This window comes from Jaculus jaculus, chromosome 12 (genome assembly GCF_020740685.1).
Source record: "Jaculus jaculus isolate mJacJac1 chromosome 12, mJacJac1.mat.Y.cur, whole genome shotgun sequence".
Lineage (NCBI taxonomy): Eukaryota > Metazoa > Chordata > Mammalia > Rodentia > Dipodidae > Jaculus > Jaculus jaculus.
The window spans coordinates 75,094,683-75,115,638 of NC_059113.1; the positions used below are offsets into that span (position 1 = coordinate 75,094,683).

The window sequence follows — 20,956 nt, forward strand, 5'->3', positions numbered from 1 at the left end:
GAGGCCGGGGATGTAGCTCAGTGGTAGACAGAACACTTGCCTAACATGTGTGAAGTCCTGGTTTCAAATCCCAACACTGAAGGGAAGAAAAAAAGATTTACATTTGAGCTTCTCAGTAAATGATGGCAATAATCAGGCAAGCCTGGGAACTACAAGCTAAGTGGGGAATACACACTACCAGGGTTAGTTCACTCGCTTCACACTGCTGGCCAAGCTAACTGACAATGACAACATTCCATTGAAGTTATCTATAGAACACAGTTTATTTCAAGTCCAAACCACAAAATTACTTATTTTTTCTTAACAGAATGCATTATTTTTACTGCACGAATACTTTAGGTTTCTCTATTCACACGTGCAGATTTATTGAACTTTAGGCCCAAATATCAGTTTACTATGGAGGACACATACTTTTAACAACTTTTTTTGTTTAGAAAATATTTTACACAAAAACACCCAAAGCATTTGCCAACTGTCTTTAGTCTTCACAATCATTCTTTAGCCAAGATTTGGCTGAGGATGGGCATTTTCTACAGAACAATCCAGGGTTGGATAGAATATAGTATTCCGCACAACTTCAGCTTACTCTGCAGTGAAAGCTCCCCTTTCTTTGCCGACCTCTGCATATTTTACAGCATCTAAGCAGAAATCTTGAACTGGTGACCTACATAGAATGTTTTGTGTATACAAATTGTCCCTGACCAAGAACCTAGTCATGATGAAGTCAAACCACTGACATAAATAGGGCTTTGAGGACTTTTTAACCTAATAGTGGAAGAACTTAGTACAATATCCTTGACTGTTGGTGTGTTCAACAACTATTGCTTGAAGAGCTATCACTTCTAGTATAATCAGTGGGCATCAAAATATAAGTACAAATATGTACACTCTAGATTCTTACCTGAATGATCTCAGATCGAGAATGTTCCACCAAAGTGGAATTTCTTCCTCAACTTACACTGAATGTGGTACAATGTGTACAGCTTGGTTACCAGTGCCTGCTTTTCATTTCCAAGATTTTCTCTTCATCTTGAATCAAATGCAACCTTACAATGTGCAGTGCACTGGCTCAGTTTTGCATATGAAGTCCAAGTCAAGCGTCTCTGTCTTATTGTACATGCTTTATTAAAATGGTACGTGTATTTACAGTGTCTGCAGAAACAGTCCCTTCCAAGGCACTCTCACACACATCTGACGCACCCACACAGACATCCACACCATGACCCCACAACTCATGCCAGTGACATGTAGAGGGTCAGATTCTTAAAATTAGGCAGCTGTTTGGGGGGTGAGGGGTTGTTGTTTTTCTTTTTCTTTTTTTGGAAAAAGAGAAAAGCATGGGAGAATACATTTGGCCATTATAATGCTAATTAAGTTTCTGTATATTTAATATATGGCAGTTAACACTGAATATTCCTTTAAACATTCTACATACACAGAATGACATCAATGTTTTACAGTCAAGAGACTATCCCATGTCAGTCTCAATGTTGCTTGTAGTGACTTCTGAATTCATACAGGGGATTTTTCTAAAAATAATTCAAGCTTATGGAAGTGAAATAAGGCACAATTAATATTGATTTGACCTAGGGGAAGGAAAGAAAACTGATTTTAAGTGACCTCAGTTGGGGAATAGCTTTGACATTAATCTGTTTGAAATCCCTTTTAATTTTCAATGCTTTCTATGAAGTTTTTTCTTTTCCCTGACAAAGCCCCAAAAGAAAAGTTTGGGAATTCACATTTTAATGTTTCAGTAGTCTGAACTACCCAAATTAATGTGCAACTTCCCACTTGCCCTACTCAGGTTTCTTCCCTCCTCAATACTAAAATGGAAACACAGCATGTGAATTAGGAATCCCTTTCTGGTTCTTCTGATCTGTATACTTGAGTAGCAAAATACATATCTGGTTGTCTTTGATACACTTTCGTCTTTAAAAATAAGAGAAACAGAGAATGAGAGAGGAGAGGGACAGAAAGGCAGGAGACAGAGGAGGAGTAAAAGGGAGATAGAGAGAGATGTGTGTGTGAGAGAGAAAGAAAGAGAGACGCTAATGTAACCAGGAGACTTTTCTTGCTATTTAAGAAGCCATCCTATCTCCTTTTCAGGATGAAGTCTCAGAAGACATTACAGTAACTGCACAAGTTCAGTTGGCAGCATGAGTAATGCCGGCACTCTCATCTTCATCACGAGACTCACTGATCTTGTTCACTGCGCTGAATGTTTCGGCAGCAGGTAAATCAGACCGAGACACTGACATTCTGTGAAGAGAGGAAGAGCTGCAGTTCCGAAGGCCCCCGGCTTTGGTTGTTTACAAAGTTCAGTCCTGTTTGCTGTGATCCTTGGTGTCCTCTTCATCTGTGTATTCTGAAGGCTCTTCCCCTGGCTTGAGAAGTCTGCCTACATAATCATACTTTTCTGAAAGATAGATTAAAAGAAAATCAGTAGTAGTCAGATCTGTTTGAATGCTTCATTATAAGAAAAGCACGTGCCTTCAGAAAAAAAAAATTCTCCCTAATGTTTCATTTACATGTATGTAAGGGTTGAAGAGAAGAGTATTATGAAATTCACAAGATTTGAAAATTCTTTGCAGGCATGCTTGATAGTACCAGTGGTAGTTCTTTTTTTTTTTAAATTTTCATTTAAAAAAGTATTTTTCTTAGCTGGGTGTGATAGTGTATGCCTTTAATCCCAGTACATGGGAGGCAGAGGTAAGAGGATCACCATGAATTTGAGGCCACCCTGAAGCTACATAGTGAATTCCAGGTCAGCTTGGACTAGAGTGAAACTGTACCTCAACAAACAAACAAAACAAAACAAAACAAAAAAACCTTAGTTTTATTTATTGGGGAGGGGGGAGAAGGATGCAAGCACACGCGCGCGCGCACACACACACACACAGAAAGAGAGAGAGAGAGAGAGAATGAATATGGGTGTACCAGGGCTTCTAGCCATTACAATCTCCAGACACATGTGCCACCTTGTGCATCTGGCTTATATGGGTCCTGGGGAAGTGAACCAGGGTCCTTTGGCTTTGCAGGCAAATGCCTTAACTGCTAAGCCATCTCTATAGGCCCAATGACAAGGTGTTATGTACCTCAGGCTAGCCTTGAACTTGCTATGTAACTGAAAACATTGAACTTATGATCCCTCTGCTTCCACCTCCTGAGTACTGATATTACAAGTGTGAGCCACCACACTCAGTTATGTGGAACTGGGGATAAGTTTAAGTCTAACAAGTGTTTAAGTCTAACAAGCAAGAAAACTACCCACTGATCTACACCCCTAGCCCAGTACCAGTGGTTCCTAATCAACATGGTATCAGAATCACTTGGAGAGTTAAAAAAAAAATGCATGTATAGGACTGATCTTGGAGTGAGACCTGGACCAGGCTGGAGTCAACTAATTGTTACTATGCATCTGAGAATATTTTTTTTCCCACAATGTAGGGTCTCACTATAGCTCAGGCTGACCTGGAATTCACCATGTAGTCTCAGGGTGGCCTTGAACTCACAGCAATCCTCCTACCTCTGCCTCCTTCCTGAGTGCTAGGATTAAGGTGTGTGCCACCACACCCAGCCTCTTCGAAAGGCTCAAAATATAATTATTAGCTGGGCACGGTAGTGCATGCCATTAATCCCAGCACTCAGAAGACAGAGGCAGGAGGATTGTTGTGCAAGGCCAGCCTGGGACAACAGTGAGTTCTAGGTCAGCCTTGGCGAGAGTGAGACCCTACCTTGAATAAACAAAACATACACTTGATGGGGGTGGGGTGGGGAGATAGCTCAGTCAGTAAAGCGCTTGCCTCTCAAGTGTGTGGACCTGAATTGGGCCCCTAGCACGCATGTAAAGTGCTAGGTAGGTGGTATGTGTCGGCATTCTCTAGTCTGGGAAGACAGATCACTGGGGCTTGCTAGCCCAGTAGTCTACCTTAACTGGTGAGCTGCAGGCCTATGAAAACCCTGGTTTTAAAAATATGGCACTCCTGAGGATGATATCCAAGCCTGTTCTCTGTCTTCCATACAACCATCCATACAGAAAAGTGCATACACACTTGTATTTATTACAATCAGGACTTAGAAAAAGGTTGAGAGAGAGAAAAGAAAGAACAGACACCAACAAAATTTTAGCAGTAAAGAAAGTCACTCAGGAAAAGCCTTCCCAAAGGGCGTCTCCAGGGCCATCTCCAGCAGATTACTCAGCTGCTTTCTTCCTACTTCCCTACCAGTTAGCCTTCGAAGACCCAACCCAGATGACAGGCCAAGGTACCTGGACAGTTTTACCCCAAGGCTGTATAGATAGTCCCCACTTGTTTGGCTTTACTCTGGCTGAGAACCTCATAGACTGGAAGAGTCCTGAGTCCACCCTGCTAGATGATCTTTTGCTTTGTGGAGCTTCTGAAGAAATGACCTCGAGACTCTTCTCGATTTTCTGGCCAAGTGAGGATTAAAGTCTCAAAAGAAAAAGCTCAGTTATACCAATCTAGCGTCACTTATTTAGGAATACCAGAGGGTGAAAAAAGGAGTCTGGGTCCTGAAAGGATTCAACCTATCCTATCCTACACCTTTCCATCAGACTAAACAGATAATGTAGGTATATCCTACCCAAGCTTCATGTGTTCTAACAGCCATGGGTAATTTCTCGGTGGAAAGGGAACTATGCTCATCATTTATGTTAATTTTAGGAGTTTGTGTACTCAGCTACTGTTTTGACCTCATCTACTTTTGCTTAATATTAATCATACTCAGATGGTCCTGGGTCCCCTTGCTAAACTGCCCTCCAAGGCCTGAAGGTCTACGAGAATGGAAATCCTTAGCCTAAGGGACAGTTCCCTCTGGCAACCCCCAGAGACAGACTGAGGCCTTCAAGAACCCACAGTGAATACCAATAACCCCAGTGATGAGGGCCCTCAGTGGCATGGTGGCATACACCTTTAATCCCAACATGTGGGAGGCAGAAGGAGGAGGATCACTGTGAGTTTGAGGGCAGCCAGATACTACATAGTGAATTACAGGTCAGCCTGGGTTAGAACGAGATCCTACCCTGAAAAAAACAAAGAGTAAAATCTTTTTAAAAACAAAATCAAAATTTAATTAAAAGGAAAGAAACAGGGATGGAGAGATGGCTTGGCAGTTAAGGTGCTTGCCTGTGAAGCCTGAGGACCCATGTTCAACTCTAGATCCTATGTTAGCTAGGTGCACAAGGGTGGTACAAGTGCCTGGAGTTCGATTTCAGTGGCTGAGGCTCTGGTGTGCAAGGAAGGAAGGAAGGAAAAGGAAGGAAGAAAAAGGAAGGAGAGAAAGAAACAAATTGAGAAACAAAACAGGGTCCCTTACATAGACCCACTGGAGAAAATTCCCAACTGCCACACTCAAAACCCCACTCAGCTTGAATAAGCCAGATTGGTCATTGCCTCAATACCCTAATTAGGGTTGCTTCCTGAGAGGAAGGACTGAGGCAGTTTAGGGTGACTGGGCCTCCAAAAGTAAAAGGGGATGTCATTTATTTATTTATTTATTTGAGAGTGACAGACACAGAGAGAAAAACAGATAGAGGGAGAGAGAATGGGCGTGCCAGGGCTTCCAGCCTCTGGAAACGAACTCCAGACACGTGCGCCCCCTTGTGCATCTGGCTAATGTGGGACCTGGGGAACCGAGCCTCGAACCGGGGTCCTTAGGCTTCATAGGCAAGCGCTTAACCGCTAAGCCATCTCTCCAGCCCAAAAGGGAGTGTCTTTGAGCCTGTCCTTTGCTAGGTATCAGAGAAGGATCTGGCTTCTCCTTATCTCATGCCTGAAGGAGTTCCTTGGGATCTTTTTTTTTTTTTTTTTAATAAACAACTTGAGTTCCTCCCTAGGAAGGAGTTCCATTTTCCTAGAATTAAGATTCCTGGAAGGATTAAACCTGATTCTGTCCTGTGGTTGGCTAATCAGCCCTAAATCCTGGTGTCATGCTGGTTAGCCCAGGCTCCATTCAGAACCTATACATGACCCCAATTTGGGACTTTAGGTAGGCTTTATCCCCTCCTGTCTTCTCATGGGCAGGAGCTCTTCATACTATCTCCTCATTCCTTCTCTTAAACTAATAGTCTCTCTAAACCTTACAAAAAGTGCATGAACACATGCACGTGTACACACCTCTAGTTCCAGCACTAAGGCTGAGGCAGAAGAATTACCATGAATTTGAGGCCAATCTGGCACACATAAATACATATACACACATACTGGCAATATAGAGAATTTTAAAGTTACTTAAAATTGATAAATATGGGCTGGAGAGATGGCTCAACAGTCAAAGGCACCTGCTTGTAAAGTCTGCTGGCTCAGGTTCGATTGCCCTGTTCACATGTAAAGGCAGATGCACAAAATGGTGCAGGTATATGGACTTCATTTGCAGTGGCCAGAGAGCCTGGTGTACCTATTCTCTATTCACACATCAATAAAAATATCTTTTTAAAAATTGATAGTATATTGGGCTTTGCATACATAGAAGTGGATGGAAAAATCCTAGGGCTATTGTGCAGAATAGACCAAGAAGAAAATGGCAACTTTCCTAAGGCTGAATGGGGAGTGTTAGAAGAGCTAGAGAACCACATGGGAAACATCTAACTGAGAAATATTCTTGGGTGAAAAGATGACAGAGTTCTCTAAAACAGGGCTGAGGAGATGGCTCAGCAGTTAAAGGTACTGGTTTGCAAAGCCTGATGGCCTGAGTCTGATTTCCCCTGTACCCATGTAAAGCCAGATGCACAAAGTGTTACATGTACTGGAGTTCATTTGCAGTGGCAAGAGGCGTTGGCATATCCATACCTACTTCCCCTCTCTCTACCTCTTTGTAGTACAATTTAAAAAAAAAATCCAAAAAACAAACACAGAATGAGTAGAGAGTAGTTAATTTGTTACTCTGCACTCTACGATGCTTCAGTGTATAAACCTTATGACATGATCATTCCTTCCCAAATCAACCTCTCCTTAGACCTGTTTTTCTTGCTTTGGTGTGACCAAATTAAATTTGGACCCTTGTATGCAGGCAATGTATGTTTGTTTTGGTCAGAATTAAAGCTAAGGCTAAGTAGATTAGTCTTTCATTGGTTTAAATGACAGACTCCCCACACTGGAGAGGATCAGGTGAGAGAACTCCCCACACAGGAGAGCCAGGACAAGTGCCAATGATGGTGACCCAGGATGTAAAAACATGTCACCAAGACATTCTAGAAGGAAGAGTATTCTTTTTTCATCGAAGTTAAGACCAGTTAAATCATTTTGGAATATAATTAGCATTCAAATCACTAATTCGGTCTTCCTTCTAATCAGTTTTAAATACAAGCCTTTATTTATTTATTTTTAAAGATTTATTTTTATTTATTTATTTATTAGAGACAGAGAGAGGGGTGGGGGAGAAAGAATGGGCATGCCAGGGTCTCTAGCCACTGAAAACTAACTCCAGACACATGTGCCACCACATGCATCTGGCTTACATGGGACCCAGAGAATCAAACCTGGATCCTTAGGCTTTGTAGGCAAGCACCTTAACTGCTAAGCCATCTCTCCAACCCCCAAAAGCCTTCAACATCATTATTATTAATATTTTTATTTTTATTTATTTATTTGAGAGCAACAAGGGGGAGACAGAATGGGTGTGCCAGGGCCTCCAGCCACTGCAAACCAACTCCAGATGCATGCACCCCCTTGTGCATCTGGCTAACATGGGTCCTGAGGAATCGAGCCTCGAACCAGGGTCCTCAGGCAAGCACTTAACCACTAAGCCATCTCTCCAGCCCTCATTATTTTTTTTTAAAGCCATAATGAACTCACATAAAACACACACAGACACAGACGCATAGAGACACACACACAGATTTATTTATTTATAAACAGAGAAAGGGAAAGAGAGTGGGTATAATTTCCCAAATAATCCAATAAAACCATTAAGAAGATACCTTTAAATATGATGGAGAATGGAATTTCAAAGGGGAAAGTGTGCATGGGGGGGAGGGAGGGAATTACCATGGGATTTTTTTTTATAATCATGGAAAATACTAATAAAAATTTTTTTAAAAATTCAACAAAAAATAAATAAAGAAGATACCTTTAAATTGCATTTCCCATTCTCGAACACTCTCCATCTGTACTGCATTCAAATCTGAGAGATCGTCATATTCATCTTTAAGTGCATCCTTATCTAGGCAAAATGTTGCCAGTCCCCTGGAAGCATCTCTGCCAGCAAATATTCCATATGGGCCCGCTGAAAAAAGGCCAGAAATTACTTAGGTTACCTAACAGTGTTTTAAAATGTCTAAATAATAAAAGCCCCCCACTATGACTCATATTTGGAATACAGCCTTAATTTCAAAATATGCAGATCAGAAATTCATTAGAAATTTGCCTTTTCATCAAAACCAAGATTTTCACTGGTATTAAATTTTATGAATTTTTTGTTCTTGTTTGTTTTTGGTCTCAGTCTAGCCAAGGCTAACCCAGAACTCACTATCAATATGATCCTTCGGCCTCAGTGCTGGGATACCACCATGCCTGGTGAAACTAAATTTTAATTACTTCAGATACCCAAACCTTGAATTCAGATGTAGACAGTTAGGCAAAGAAGAAACCGAGGAAGGTAACTGTAGAGGCCAGTGTGCTTGGAAAGAAGTGGTACACAGAATCTTTGAAGCCCTTGTGCCTCATTCAATGCCCAGTGCATTCTCAATAAACTTTTCCTAAATAATCTGATCAAAAATATCACCCTTTAAAAAAAAATCAAAAAAGAAAACAAAACAAGAATCATTTAACCACCATAACATATATACACAATTATCATGAAGGAAAACAACTCATTTATCTTATTTTAAATTGACTGTCAGGTCTGTTGGTACATGCCCGTAGACCCAGCCAAAGTCTCTAAAACTGGGCTAGCACATTAAGTAATGGTTAGTTAGCATCGTGTCCAGAGAGTATGGCACCATCCTCTCTGGGGAACACCTGCCGGGCTGCTGTTGACTGTTGTGAAATATTCCCCAAGTCTGTCCCTGGGAATAGCAACTATCTGGTCCCTCTTTGTGGCTCAATATCTAGCAGTGGCTGGCAAGTGTAACATAATAAATTCTTCCAAATAAATTACCTGTAGTTTCAAATAAGAAGAAATGTAAGATTCTAACCTTGGAACAGAGTCATTTATGGAAGCAAATCTGTACCCAAATTACGTGATTCAAAAAGAGACCATAGGGGCCTGGGAAAGAGCTCAGAGGCACCTATCTGGCATGCAAGAGGCTTTGGGTTTGATGCCCAACACTGTCAAATACACCTATCAATGTAAAACAGACAACAGTATCAGTATTAAAACCTGATTTTCTCTATCAGGAAATGTGGTTATATAAATTAGTCTATTGACTTAATAAAATACTATATAGCTATCAGAAGGAGGTAACTGTACAGACACAGAAGAAGTCTATGTTAGAGTAACAGAAAAACAAAGGCAAGCATAGGAGTATTTATCTAAAACTGGGAAAATATGCCTACTTTAAAAGTCTGTATATGCACAAAAACAGACGTAATAGTACTTTATATTCTGGGAAATCAAAGAGAAATTTTACTTCATACAATTGGTAATGTCTAGCTATTTAAAATCAAACAAAAATCTTTTAAAAGTTAACTCTGAAGGCTGAAGAAATAGCTAGGCAGTTAAAGGCACTTGCTAGCAAAGCATGACAGTCCAGGTTTCATTCTCCAATAACCACATAAAGCCAGATGCACAAAGTGGTGCATACACTTGGAATTCATTTGCAGTGGCTAAAGGCACTGGTGTACCCAATTCCTCTCTTTCAAATAAATAAAAATTAAAAAATATATATTTTATTTATTTATTTGAGAGGGAGAGAATGGGCTTGCCAGGGCCTCCAGCCACTGCAAATGAATTCCAGATACATGCGCCCCCTTGTGCATCTGGCTTATGTGGGTCCTAGAGAATCTAACAGAGGTCCTTTGGCTTTGCAGGCAAATGCCTGAACAGCTAAGCCATCTCTCCAGCCCCTCTTTTTACTACTTTAAACACTGAGTCTTGGAAAATACAGAGGACCCACAAACTCAAACACGGGCTAGAATGACAATCTTGAAAATTATAGCATGTTTTTAATAATAAAACTTGAGAATGTAATTTTAGGACTTAAAAAAATATTAGAAGAAGCCGGGCATGGCAGTGTACACCTTTAATCTCAGCACTTGGGAGGCAGAGTAGGAGGACTGCCATGAACTCAAGGCCACTCTGAGATTACCTAGTGACTTCCAGGTCAGCTTGGGCTAGAGTGAAACCCTACCTTGAAAAAATCCCCCCTCCAAAAATTAGAAGGTTGGGAGTTGTGGCTCAGCAGTTAAGGCACTTGTTTGCAAAGCCTAATGATATGAGTTCAATTCTTCAGTACCCATTTAAAGCCAGATTCATAAAATGGCATAGACATCTGAAGCTCATCTGTAGCAGCTAGAGGCCCTGGCACATCCATTCTCTCCCTTGCAAATCAATAAATAAATAGAGATTGCCTTCCTTCTAGGCAATATCACTGAGCTATATATACAGCCCTCTTTTTACTTTATACTATTCTGAGATAGGGTGTCAGTAAATTGCTCAGGATGGCCTCAACCTGTACTATAGCTTAGGCAAGCCTTGAACTTGCTGTTTTCCTTACTTCAGCCTCCTACATAGCTGGGATTACAGACTAACATTACCAAGTCTGGCTCTATAATTCTTAAATTAAATTTTAGGAGAATTAACATGTTTGGTTAGGAGGTAAGATTTTTTTGGGGGGGTTAGGTAGCTGACTCAGTAACAAACTTGAATCAACAGCTAATAAACCAAATTCTAGACAAAATACGTTTTGGTTTGTTAACTCTTTAATGGAAAGAATGATCCCATGATTAACATATTCCTCTGCTCCCTCTTCCTTAGGAGGAATCTTGTCTTCTCAGAAGCATTTTCTCTGCTCTTTGCTGCACAGCTATGAAAGAACAATAAGACTAAGAACTAGGCGCATAGCCAGGCATGGTGGCATGCACCTTAATCCCAGCACTCCAGAGGCAGACAGCAATACGATTGCCATGGGTTGAGGCCAGCCTGGGACTACATAGTGAATTCACGTTAGCTTGGGCTAAAGTGAGACCCTACCTTGAAAAAACCAAACTAGCAAAAAACAGAACTAGGTACTTGCTTGCAAAACCTACCAGCTCAGAATTCCCTAGTACCCACCTAAAGCCAGATGCATGAAATGATAGCCCATACATATGGAGTTCATTTGCAGTGACAACTAGCCCCCACACACCTCTCAAACACACACAATTAAAAAAAAAATAATTAAAGAAAGGATGATTTAGCAGTTATAGACCAAGAATACAGTTGGAATTGGACGAGTATGTCTGACAAAAAGGAAGCTAGGAAGTCTGACAAAAGGATACTTTTCTAGATTTAAAACAACCAGAAGCACATCTGAGGAGCCATCAATTCCTCCCCATTCCAATAACACACACATAGCAAACTTTAAAAGCTATCAATTTTCATATTTTTGGTAACTATACTTGGCTACCCATAAAACTAAAAAGCCCACGAGGAACTAGTATTGAGCTAGTATTATCTTTTGGTATGGTATGGTATATCCAAAAAGCAAAAGCTAGTTTAGAGCTGGGCGTGGTGGTGCACGCCTTTAATCCCAGCACTTGGGAGGCAGAGGTAGGAGGATCACCCTGAGACTACATAGGGAATTCCAGGTCAGCCTAGATTAGAGTGAAACCCTACCTCAAAAAAAAAAAAAAAAAAAAAAAAAAGTAATACAGGGCTGAGGGTTTATGTCAGAAACAGAGCACTTGCCTAGTATGCATAAGTCCCCGAGGTGGATCTTAAGCACTGAGGGAAAGATAATTTATCAAATGGCAGTAAAGTGTTTTAACAGACAGCTTTTATTCACACTGAAATTGATGATTGGTTAAAATTATTATGCTGTGCCGAAGGCTAGGACAGAGTTCATAACCAGACCTTAAGGAAATCACCAAAGAGTATGTTGCAATCAGTTTCAAGTTGTTGCACAAAGAACCCAACCAACTGCAGCTTATGGGAGGAAAGGATTTATTTTGGCTTACAGACTGGAGGGGAAGCTCCATGATGGCAGGGGAAAATGATGGCATGAACAGAGGGTGGACATCACCTCCTGGACAACATCAGGTAAACAGCAGCAGCTGGAGACTGTGCCAAACACTGGCAAAGGGAAGCTGCCTGTAACATCTATAAGCCTGCCCCCAACAATACACTGTTTCCAGGAAGCTCCAATTCCCAAACTGCCACCAGCTGGGGACCCAGCATTAATAAGTTTATGGGGACATCTAATTCAAACCACCACAGAGTAGAAAATGAGAATGCATCCCTATCAGCCAAAAAGAGAAGATGGAAGGAATAAAATCTGAGGAAAATGGTGAGGAAAGAATCAAATTATGTATTCCTCAACATACCATTTAATACATCTAACTTACCAACATCACATCTTAACAACATGGTACACTGCAGAGCAGCAGCTGTCCACCCTTGTGCTTAGCTGACTGGGAGCCGTCTTGCCCAGCACTGATGAGAGTCCAGTACCTTATATAGTCCGACCAGAAAAAGATCCAAAGTCAATATGAAAAGTTAATTTCTCCTGAAGTGCATTGTTTTCTTAACATTGCCAACTCAGAAAGTTGTAACCAGGCTGGAGGGATGGCTCAGTGGTTAAGGCATTTGCGTACAAAGCCTACCGACCTGGGTTCGGTTCCCTAGTACCCACCTAAAGCCAGATGCACAAAGTGGCATATGCATCTGGAGTTTGTTTGCAGCAGCAAGAGGCCCTGGTGCACCCATTCTCTTGCCCTCTCTCTGCTTGCAAGTAATTTTTTTTTTTTTTCAAGGTAGGGTCTCACTCTAGCTCAGGCTGACCTGAGCTAGGGTCTCAGGGTTGCCTCAGACTCACAGCAATCCTCCTACCTCTACCTCTCAAGAGCTAGGATTAAAGGCATGAACCACCACGCTTGACTTGAATAAAATATTTTTTCTTGAACAAAATATTTTTTAAGTTGTAACCATAACTATTCAAAGTCATGAAGTGCCTATGCATCAAAGGGAAATTACAAAATCAGATGGTAGAAACAAAGTTAAATATATCAGCATTCATAAAACACACAAACTGATTTAAACTATTAAGAAAAAATACTACGGCCATGGAGATGCTCAGTTGATTAAAAGCTTGCCATGCAAACATGAGTAACTTAGTTCAGATCCTCAGCACCCACTTAAAGCTGGACATCACAGCACGAATGTCTGTAATCCGAGTGTACCTATGGAGCAATGGGAGGCAGAGGCAGGAGGCTCCCTGGAAGCTGGGGAAAACTAACCTGGCAAACACTGTGGTGAAAAAGAGAGCCTGCCTCAAGCAAGATGGAAGGCAAGTTTTTTTAATATTTTAATTTTTTGAGGTAGGGTCTCACGCTAGCTCAGGCTGACCGGGAACTGTGTGTAGTCTCAGGGTGGCCTCAAACTCATGGTAAGCCTCCTAGCTCTGCCTCCCCAGTAATGGGATTAAAGGCTGAAGGCAAATTTTAACACCCAAGGTTGTCCTCTGACCTCCACACTCATACACATGAACGAGCAAAGACCAAATGTTGCTATGAGATTTAAAAATCTAGATATATGTTATTTGTAAGAAATACAAAGCTAACTACAACTAACCACAGGTTGGGGCCAATCTGAAAATCAATGGAAGTGACAGGGACTGGTGCTACATGTGCTTGCTACAGTGGTAACCTGGCCTCGGAACATTCTCACATCCAATCTCTTTACAGCTGGCATCTGCAGACTTTTAGATGCCTCTTTTTGACAGTGTTACAGAAATAAGGTACTTTCAGGCAGGCATGGTGGTGCACGCCTTTAATACCAGCTCTCAGGAGGCAGAGGTAGGAGGATCACTATGAGTTTGAGGCCATCCTCAGAATACACAGTGAATTCCTAGTCAGCCTGAGCTTGACTGAGACCCTGCCTCGAAAAATCAAAAAAAAAAAAAAAAAAAAAAAGAGAGAGAGAGAGAGAGAGAAAGGTACTTTAAGATATCTAAAAAGTGGGCTGGAGAGATGACTTAGCGGTTAAGCGCTTGCCTGTGAAGCCTAAGGACCCTGGTTCGAGGCTCGGTTCCCCAGGACCCACGTTAGCCAGATGCACAAGGGGGCGCACGCGTCTGGAGTTCGTTTGCAGAGGAAGCCCTGGCGCGCCCATTCTCTCTCTCCCTCTATCTGTCTTTCTCTCTGTCTGTCACTCTCAAATAAATAAATAAATAAATAATTTAAAAAAAAAGATATCTAAAAAGTCCCTTGTCATCTTTTAAAAAAACTTTATTTAATTTTAATTTATTTATTTGAGACAAAGAGGCAGATAGAAGAGAATAGGCATACTAGGGTCTCTAGCCACTGCAAATGAACCCCAGATGCTTGCGCCAACTTGTGTATCTGGCTTACACGGGTCCTGGGGAACCGAACTGGGGTCCTTAGGCTTGCAGGCAAATGCCTTAACCACTAAGACAAACATGCATATAACACACACACACACACACACACACACACACACCCTGAGAAAGGATACAGCTTCCAAAATATTACAAGAGATATATAGTGATGCTTGTCATGGTGCATAGGAATAGCACAGGTTGTTGGAAGAACACAGAAGGCATCTGAAATGGGTAAATCCAGGTATCACTAGTTCTTTCTTCTAATATCTTCTTGTCTCATACTTTAAAAAATATACTTACTTAATTAATTTGTGTATTTATGAGAGAGACAGAAGACATGCCAGGGCCTCCAGCCCACTGCAAATGAAATCCAGACACATGGGCCACCTTGTGCATATGACTTATGTGGTTATTGGGGGAATCGAACCTGGGTCCTTAGGCTTCTCAGGCAAGTGCCTTAACTACTAAGCCATCACTCTAGCCCGTTTCTTACTTTTATAGCCTTGGTATTCTTTGTTTATCCATTTTATTTTATTTTTTAAATTTTAATTAATTTATTTTTTTGACAGAGAATGAGGGACAGACAATGGGTGCACCAGGGCCTCCAGCCATTGCAAATGAACTCCAGACACAGGTGCCCCCTTGTGCTTCTGGCTAGCGTGGGTCCTGGGGAATTGAACCTGGGTCTTCTGGCTTTGTAGGCAAATGCCTTAACTGCTAAGCCATCCCTCCAGCTCTGTTTATCTATTTTAGCTTGCTCCAATATTTAACACAATTCCTCTAGGATTAAGTCAATGGGATGATGAATTTAGAAGGGGCAACCAAATAAACACTGTAGAAAACAAATGGTAGAAATACAGGCCCAGGATTTTGTTTTGTTTTGTTTTTGTAGAGACAGAGTGTTATAGCATAGCTGAGGGTGCCCTGGGACTCACTTTATGGCTAGGCTGTCCTCAAACTCATGGCAACTCTGCCAAGGTTATAGGTGTGAACCACCACACCCTGTGCTAAACTCTTCAGTAATTTTTGCTGATCCTTTTATCTTACTACTAGCATATAGATATGCATGGCATTAGCTCAAACAGGCCCAGCTTGCTTCAAAGCAAAAAGCTGTGATGACAACTGGGTTGTGACAACTCTGGGATATCCATGAAGCTGTTTGGCTGCAAGTCTTGCTTCACCTGCAGTTTTGTAGGCTGAAGTGGTGAATAAAATTTAACATATCAAAGATAAACAGGGGGAGCCGGGCATGGTGGTGCACACCTTTGATCCCAGCACTCAGGCAGAGATAGGAGGACAGCCATGAGTTTGAGGCCACCCTGAGACTACACAGTGAATTCCTGGTCAGCCTGACCTGGGGGTGGGGGAGATATAAACAGGGGAAAAAAAATAAAAAACCACTTAAAGGCCCCAGTGCATCTTTCCCCAACTCCCAAATACGTAATAATAAAGGCAGCTCATAAGGTACTTTTTTAGTGGTATTTAGTGTGGTGGCTTACACCTTTAATACCAGCATTTGGGAGGCAGAAGTAGGAAGATTGCTGAGTGCTAGTTCAATCTAAAATAGTAAAACCCTACCTCAAAAACAAGCAAACAAAAATAAGCAACGAGTTGGATATGGCTTTGGATAAAAGAAATTAGGTCTGGAGAAATGGCGTAGCATTTAAGGCACTTGCCTGTAAAGCCTAAGGACCCCAGGTTCAATTCCCCAGTACCCACGTAAGCCAGATGCACAAAGTGGCACATGTGTCTAGAGTTCATTTTCAGTGGCTAGAAGCCCTGGTATGCCCCTTCTCTCTCCCATAAATAAATAAGTAAAACATTAAAACAAGATTGGACATTCCTGTATACACTGAATACACAAGAATAAGAGATAAACTATTAAGAAGGCCAAGTATCTATGCTTTTGCCATTCCAAAGACTAAAAAGCACTTTAAGATTAGGGCATGGTGGCAGATGCCTTTAGTTCCTGCACTCAGGAGGCTGAGGTAGGAAGATCACTAGATTATATCACTGAGTATTTAAAATCTATTATGATTGAGTTGACAGACAATCTACTGATGACAAAGTACGGCCTGTGAGACTGGTTAGACCTAGGTTTGATTTTAGTGTGGCTACTTACTAGGTATATACTTTTGGGCAAAATCTCTGAGTTTCAGTTTTCACCAATGTAAAATGAAAATGTAACCTATCTCACAGGGATATTTGAAAAGTAAATGAGATAGCAAGATGAAGAAATGGGATTTCCTTCTCCTTCAACTCTAATTTCTTGACTCAGTGCTGTCAGAACTCTCTGGGCAGATGGAAATCCAGTCTCAATAAAGTGCACTCTCCAATATGGTAAGCTGTGTGGCAGAGTGCTTGGTATGTTGTTACTGAGTATCTCCCTTTTTAAAAAATATATTGACAATTTTCATTTATGGATGTAGTGTAACTTGATCATAATCCCTTCCTATTATCTTCTCTTCCCCACCCCATTACCCTGATCCCACTGAACCCTTTCATCAACTCAAGTAATCCCTTTTCTACTTTTATGTCTTTTTCTTGTGTTTGTGTCCCATTGAGTATGTAAATTAGGGCTGCTTGTATCAGCATGGGTGGGGGTTTATTTACCAGAGCACATGCAACTTACCAGTGGCCACACCACTGAACAAAATGGAACCAATTTCTAATGATACTAAGTTTAGACATTTGTGGCTACCATACTAGACAGCAATACATAAAGCTATGAAAATGAAAGTGTGTTTAACCAATAGTATAGATTAGCTTTGTGAGCAAACATAACTGACAAGTATATCTATGTGACCCAAGACAACTTACTTAAACCTCAGACTCATCTGCTGGGTGAAAACACAAAGCAACTTCACCGAAGAATTATGAGGCTGACAAATGAATGGATATGATATAGTGAGTGCTTAGCAAATTCACTGTTTCTTAAATGGTCACACTTTCCTCTCACTAGCCAAGTGTCTGACCTTTTACTAAATACTGACAAATGCTAACTGTTGGCATGACCTAAATTTGTCAGTATTAAATTTAATTATTTATTTGAGGGAGGGAAGGAGGTAGGGAGGGAATGGCTTCCAGTTGCTGCAAACTCCAGATGTGTACACCACCTTGTGCATCTGGCTTACATGGGTCCTGGGAAATCAAACCTGCATCTTTTGGCTTTGTAGGCAAGTGCTTTAACCACTAAGCCATCTCTCCAGCTCTTAAATTTAATTTTTAAGAAGTTGAATTTTTTAATAATGTGCAAATAAAAGAAAATATGGCTATAATTTTGAGGGGAAACACATCAATTTTTGCAGGGGTTGAGGTAGGGTCTCGCTCTAGCCCAGGCTGACCTGGAATTCACTATGTAGTCTCAGGGTGGCGAACTCATGGCAGTTCTCTTACCTCTGCCTCCCATGTGCTGGGATTAAAGGTGAGCGCCACCACACTGTGCTCAATTTTTTTTTTTTTTTTCCCTCAAAGTAGGGTCTTACTCAAGCTTCAGGCTGACCTGGAATTCACTCTGTAGTCTCAAGGTGGCCTCAAACTCATGGCAGTCCTCCTACCTCTGCCTCCCAAGTACCACTGTGCCCGGCATTCATCCATCTTGTAATTCTAAAACTGCAACTGCAAAATGGGAGAAACCATTGGCAACACACAGAAAATAAGTCTCCTAGGTCTCTTAGCTCATTCTTTATAGTTGCCAAGATTCTCAGAAAAGAATTATTGCTGTTCAATTGCACTGCTACAAAATTATTTCATTTGTTTAAGGACAAAGGAAAATTAAAGGCAAAACCACCTACATGACTTTCATAGCCTGGGCTACTGTGAGCCCCTGCCTCAAAAAAGAAAGGAGAAAAATAAAATAAAATCATTTGACTTGGCTTTATAAATATTATACTTTGGTCTTATTCTCGTGTTCTACATAGTCTTAAGAAAACAAACAAAAAGTATTAACCATTTCAGTTAATGTAAGTAAAGCGACATCTGGTGTTTATACTACGTATAATTTCGATAGATTGTAGATATACAGTCAACAATACAAATAACTAATAAACAGATACAACACCAAAACTCTCCAATTTTTTTTTAAATCTCTGATCCAATCGACAAGCCAAAGCACTTCTAAACTACCATCCAGCCAAGCACTGAAATCAGAAGCATATATTCAGCAAAAGCAAATCTCATGTTCTAACATTAAATTAAGAAGGCAACCAGCTTGTCTGCATTTAAGGTACTCTTCCCCATAACAGATCACTTTGGTCTGTAACGTCATTATTTTTTAGGAGTTGCTTTCTCTCTCAAGCTTAACATTAATCACTGCATAACCAGCATGCATAATATTGCTCAATTTTATGGGATACCAACAGGTTCCATGAGTCCGAAGTTATTTGCATAATCTGATGTGGATGTTTCAACTGCACTGTAAAAGAAAGGTTTCTAAAGCAACTACCCGACATACAAAAAGTTCTCTGAAAGCTAGGGTCTAACTAAATATCTTTAACTTGCAGAACTGGTGCATTCGGGGAGAGCAGAGTCTTTTGGCTCTTCTAAATTTTCTCGCCTCAGTTTTTGTAAGTGAATATACAGTAACTCACTATCAACTTATATTTGAATACTTGCTTTGCTACTAGTGCAGAGACAGACACACACAACACACACACAGGAGAGAGAGACACACACACTAAACCAGAAGTGCACAGACATGCCTGCTGGGTATGTGAGTTCCACCCCCTACACACACACATACACACATTCGGCCGAGTAGAGTATGTGTCAGTCTGTAAGATCTGAATTCTGGTTCGTCCTCATCTCACATTGCAGTGTTAATCTTGGAAAGCGTCTTGGAACCAAAACTGTTGAAAAAGGAGTCCGACGGCTGCTTGTACACCCGGACTACACTGAGTGGAGGGGTTGGGACTTCAAACTACGTGTCCTACCTGACCCTATGGAGGAGGAGACAGATATGTGACAAGAAAGATCATACGTTCATTAATACCTACATGCGCAAGAAAATGCTTAACTTGTGAGGCCTAAAACTTTAGGTCCCCACTTTAGCAATGTGCTCTTTCGCCTCTCCAGCCTAGAGCTCAGAAAGCTCACGAGAAGGGCATGAGGGCCAGCGGGACAGGCGACACCTCAGAGAATGTGGAATACTTCAGCTCAGGAGAAAGGTGCAAGAATTGGGATGGCTGGTAAAGTGCATGCTAAGAAGGGGTTTCTGGGGGACCCCGGTAACCCCAACGTCGAAGGGACGGACGAGCTGGAGGCGCCCGCAGCTGGTATGCCGACGACCCCGGGCTGGGCACACGAAGCGGGGCACCGCGCCCCCCCAACCCCGGCCTCCTCCTCGTCCTCACCCGGGCCGTAGAACTTGCTGCCTTTGGTCACGTCGAAGACTTTCCCATTGACCGCGAGCAGGATGCGAGGCGTGCGTGCCCCGTCGTACTGGCGTAGCTGCTCCAAGCTGAAGTCCCGCTTCTTCATGCGCGGGAGCGTGGCGGCCGGGCTCTCCTCGCCAGCTCCGGTGCTCGAGCCCAGACCGCGCCGCCCCCAGCGTACCCACAGCCGGTAGGCCCCCAGCAGCACCAGCGCCACCAGCGCCACGTTCAGGAGCATCTCCCCGCCCCCCGCCACGAGCGCCAACGACGCCGCCGCCCAGCCGCCCCCTTCCGCCGCCGCTCCCGCGCCGCCCGGGCTCCCGCCGCTGCCGTCGCTGCTGCTCTCGCTGCCACTCCCCAGGGTGCCTAGCTTTACGTCCCCATCACCCGCCGCCATCACTGCCCGCCAGCGCCTTCCTCATTCCCCGCCTCCCGCCCGCCCCAACCCGGGCTCGGCCCGCCCACTGTGAGCCCCCAGCCAATCATGTGAAGGAAGGGGGCGGGGCCGCGCCTGCTCTTGATTGGATGTTGACGGGGAACGTTGTCTGCCGTCCCTTGGCCTCTGGCTTCTTTTTGCTGGCCGCGCTCGCGTGCGACGCCCCGCCCACCTCGCCCCACATTTCCCCACTCTCCTTTGCCGTCTGGTCGCCTTGGCCCCGTGAAGCACGAGAACGGGGCGGGGCCGGAGAAAAGATGCAGCGCTGGCTGCGCGCAGGCGCGTGCACGTACGCGCGGGCGGGCGGACCGGCGCCTACGGCGCGTGCGCGGATCGGGAGCGCCAAGCGCCTCTCTGAACCTTTGGCCAGGATCGCCTCCCGGAGAGCGCCGTGCACTGGCGTCTCTGGGCGTTGGCTGCGGGCGGGCGGGTGGGAGGCGGTGACAGGGTTTGAATGGGCGCGCGGTGCCCCTCCCAGGGCTCGTGGGTGTCGCGACGAGGCGGCGCCCTGAAGTTTCGGCGCCCTGTGGGCTCCGCCACCCGCGTGCCGCGCTGCCACTTACTCCCTGGGACCTGGGCCACGGAAGCTTCTGCAGGATCTTCTTGGGTTCTGGCATCAAAGGTCTTGTTTTTCCTCGGACTCGCCGTCCCCGC

General features: G+C 43.0%; 1 protein-coding gene across 1 annotated transcript; it reads right to left on the reverse strand.

The window, feature by feature from the left end:
* Window positions 1–238: 238 nt before the first annotated feature.
* Pgrmc2 (progesterone receptor membrane component 2) lies at window positions 239–20,263 on the reverse strand. The gene is made up of 3 exons (XM_004655807.3): window positions 19,846–20,263; window positions 8,086–8,241; window positions 239–2,416 (listed from the first exon to the last, which is right to left on the reverse strand). The coding sequence occupies exons 1-3, from the start codon at window positions 20,261–20,263 to the stop codon at window positions 2,319–2,321; spliced, it is 672 nt and encodes a 223-aa protein (XP_004655864.1). The 3' UTR covers window positions 239–2,318.
* Window positions 20,264–20,956: the final 693 nt, after the last annotated feature.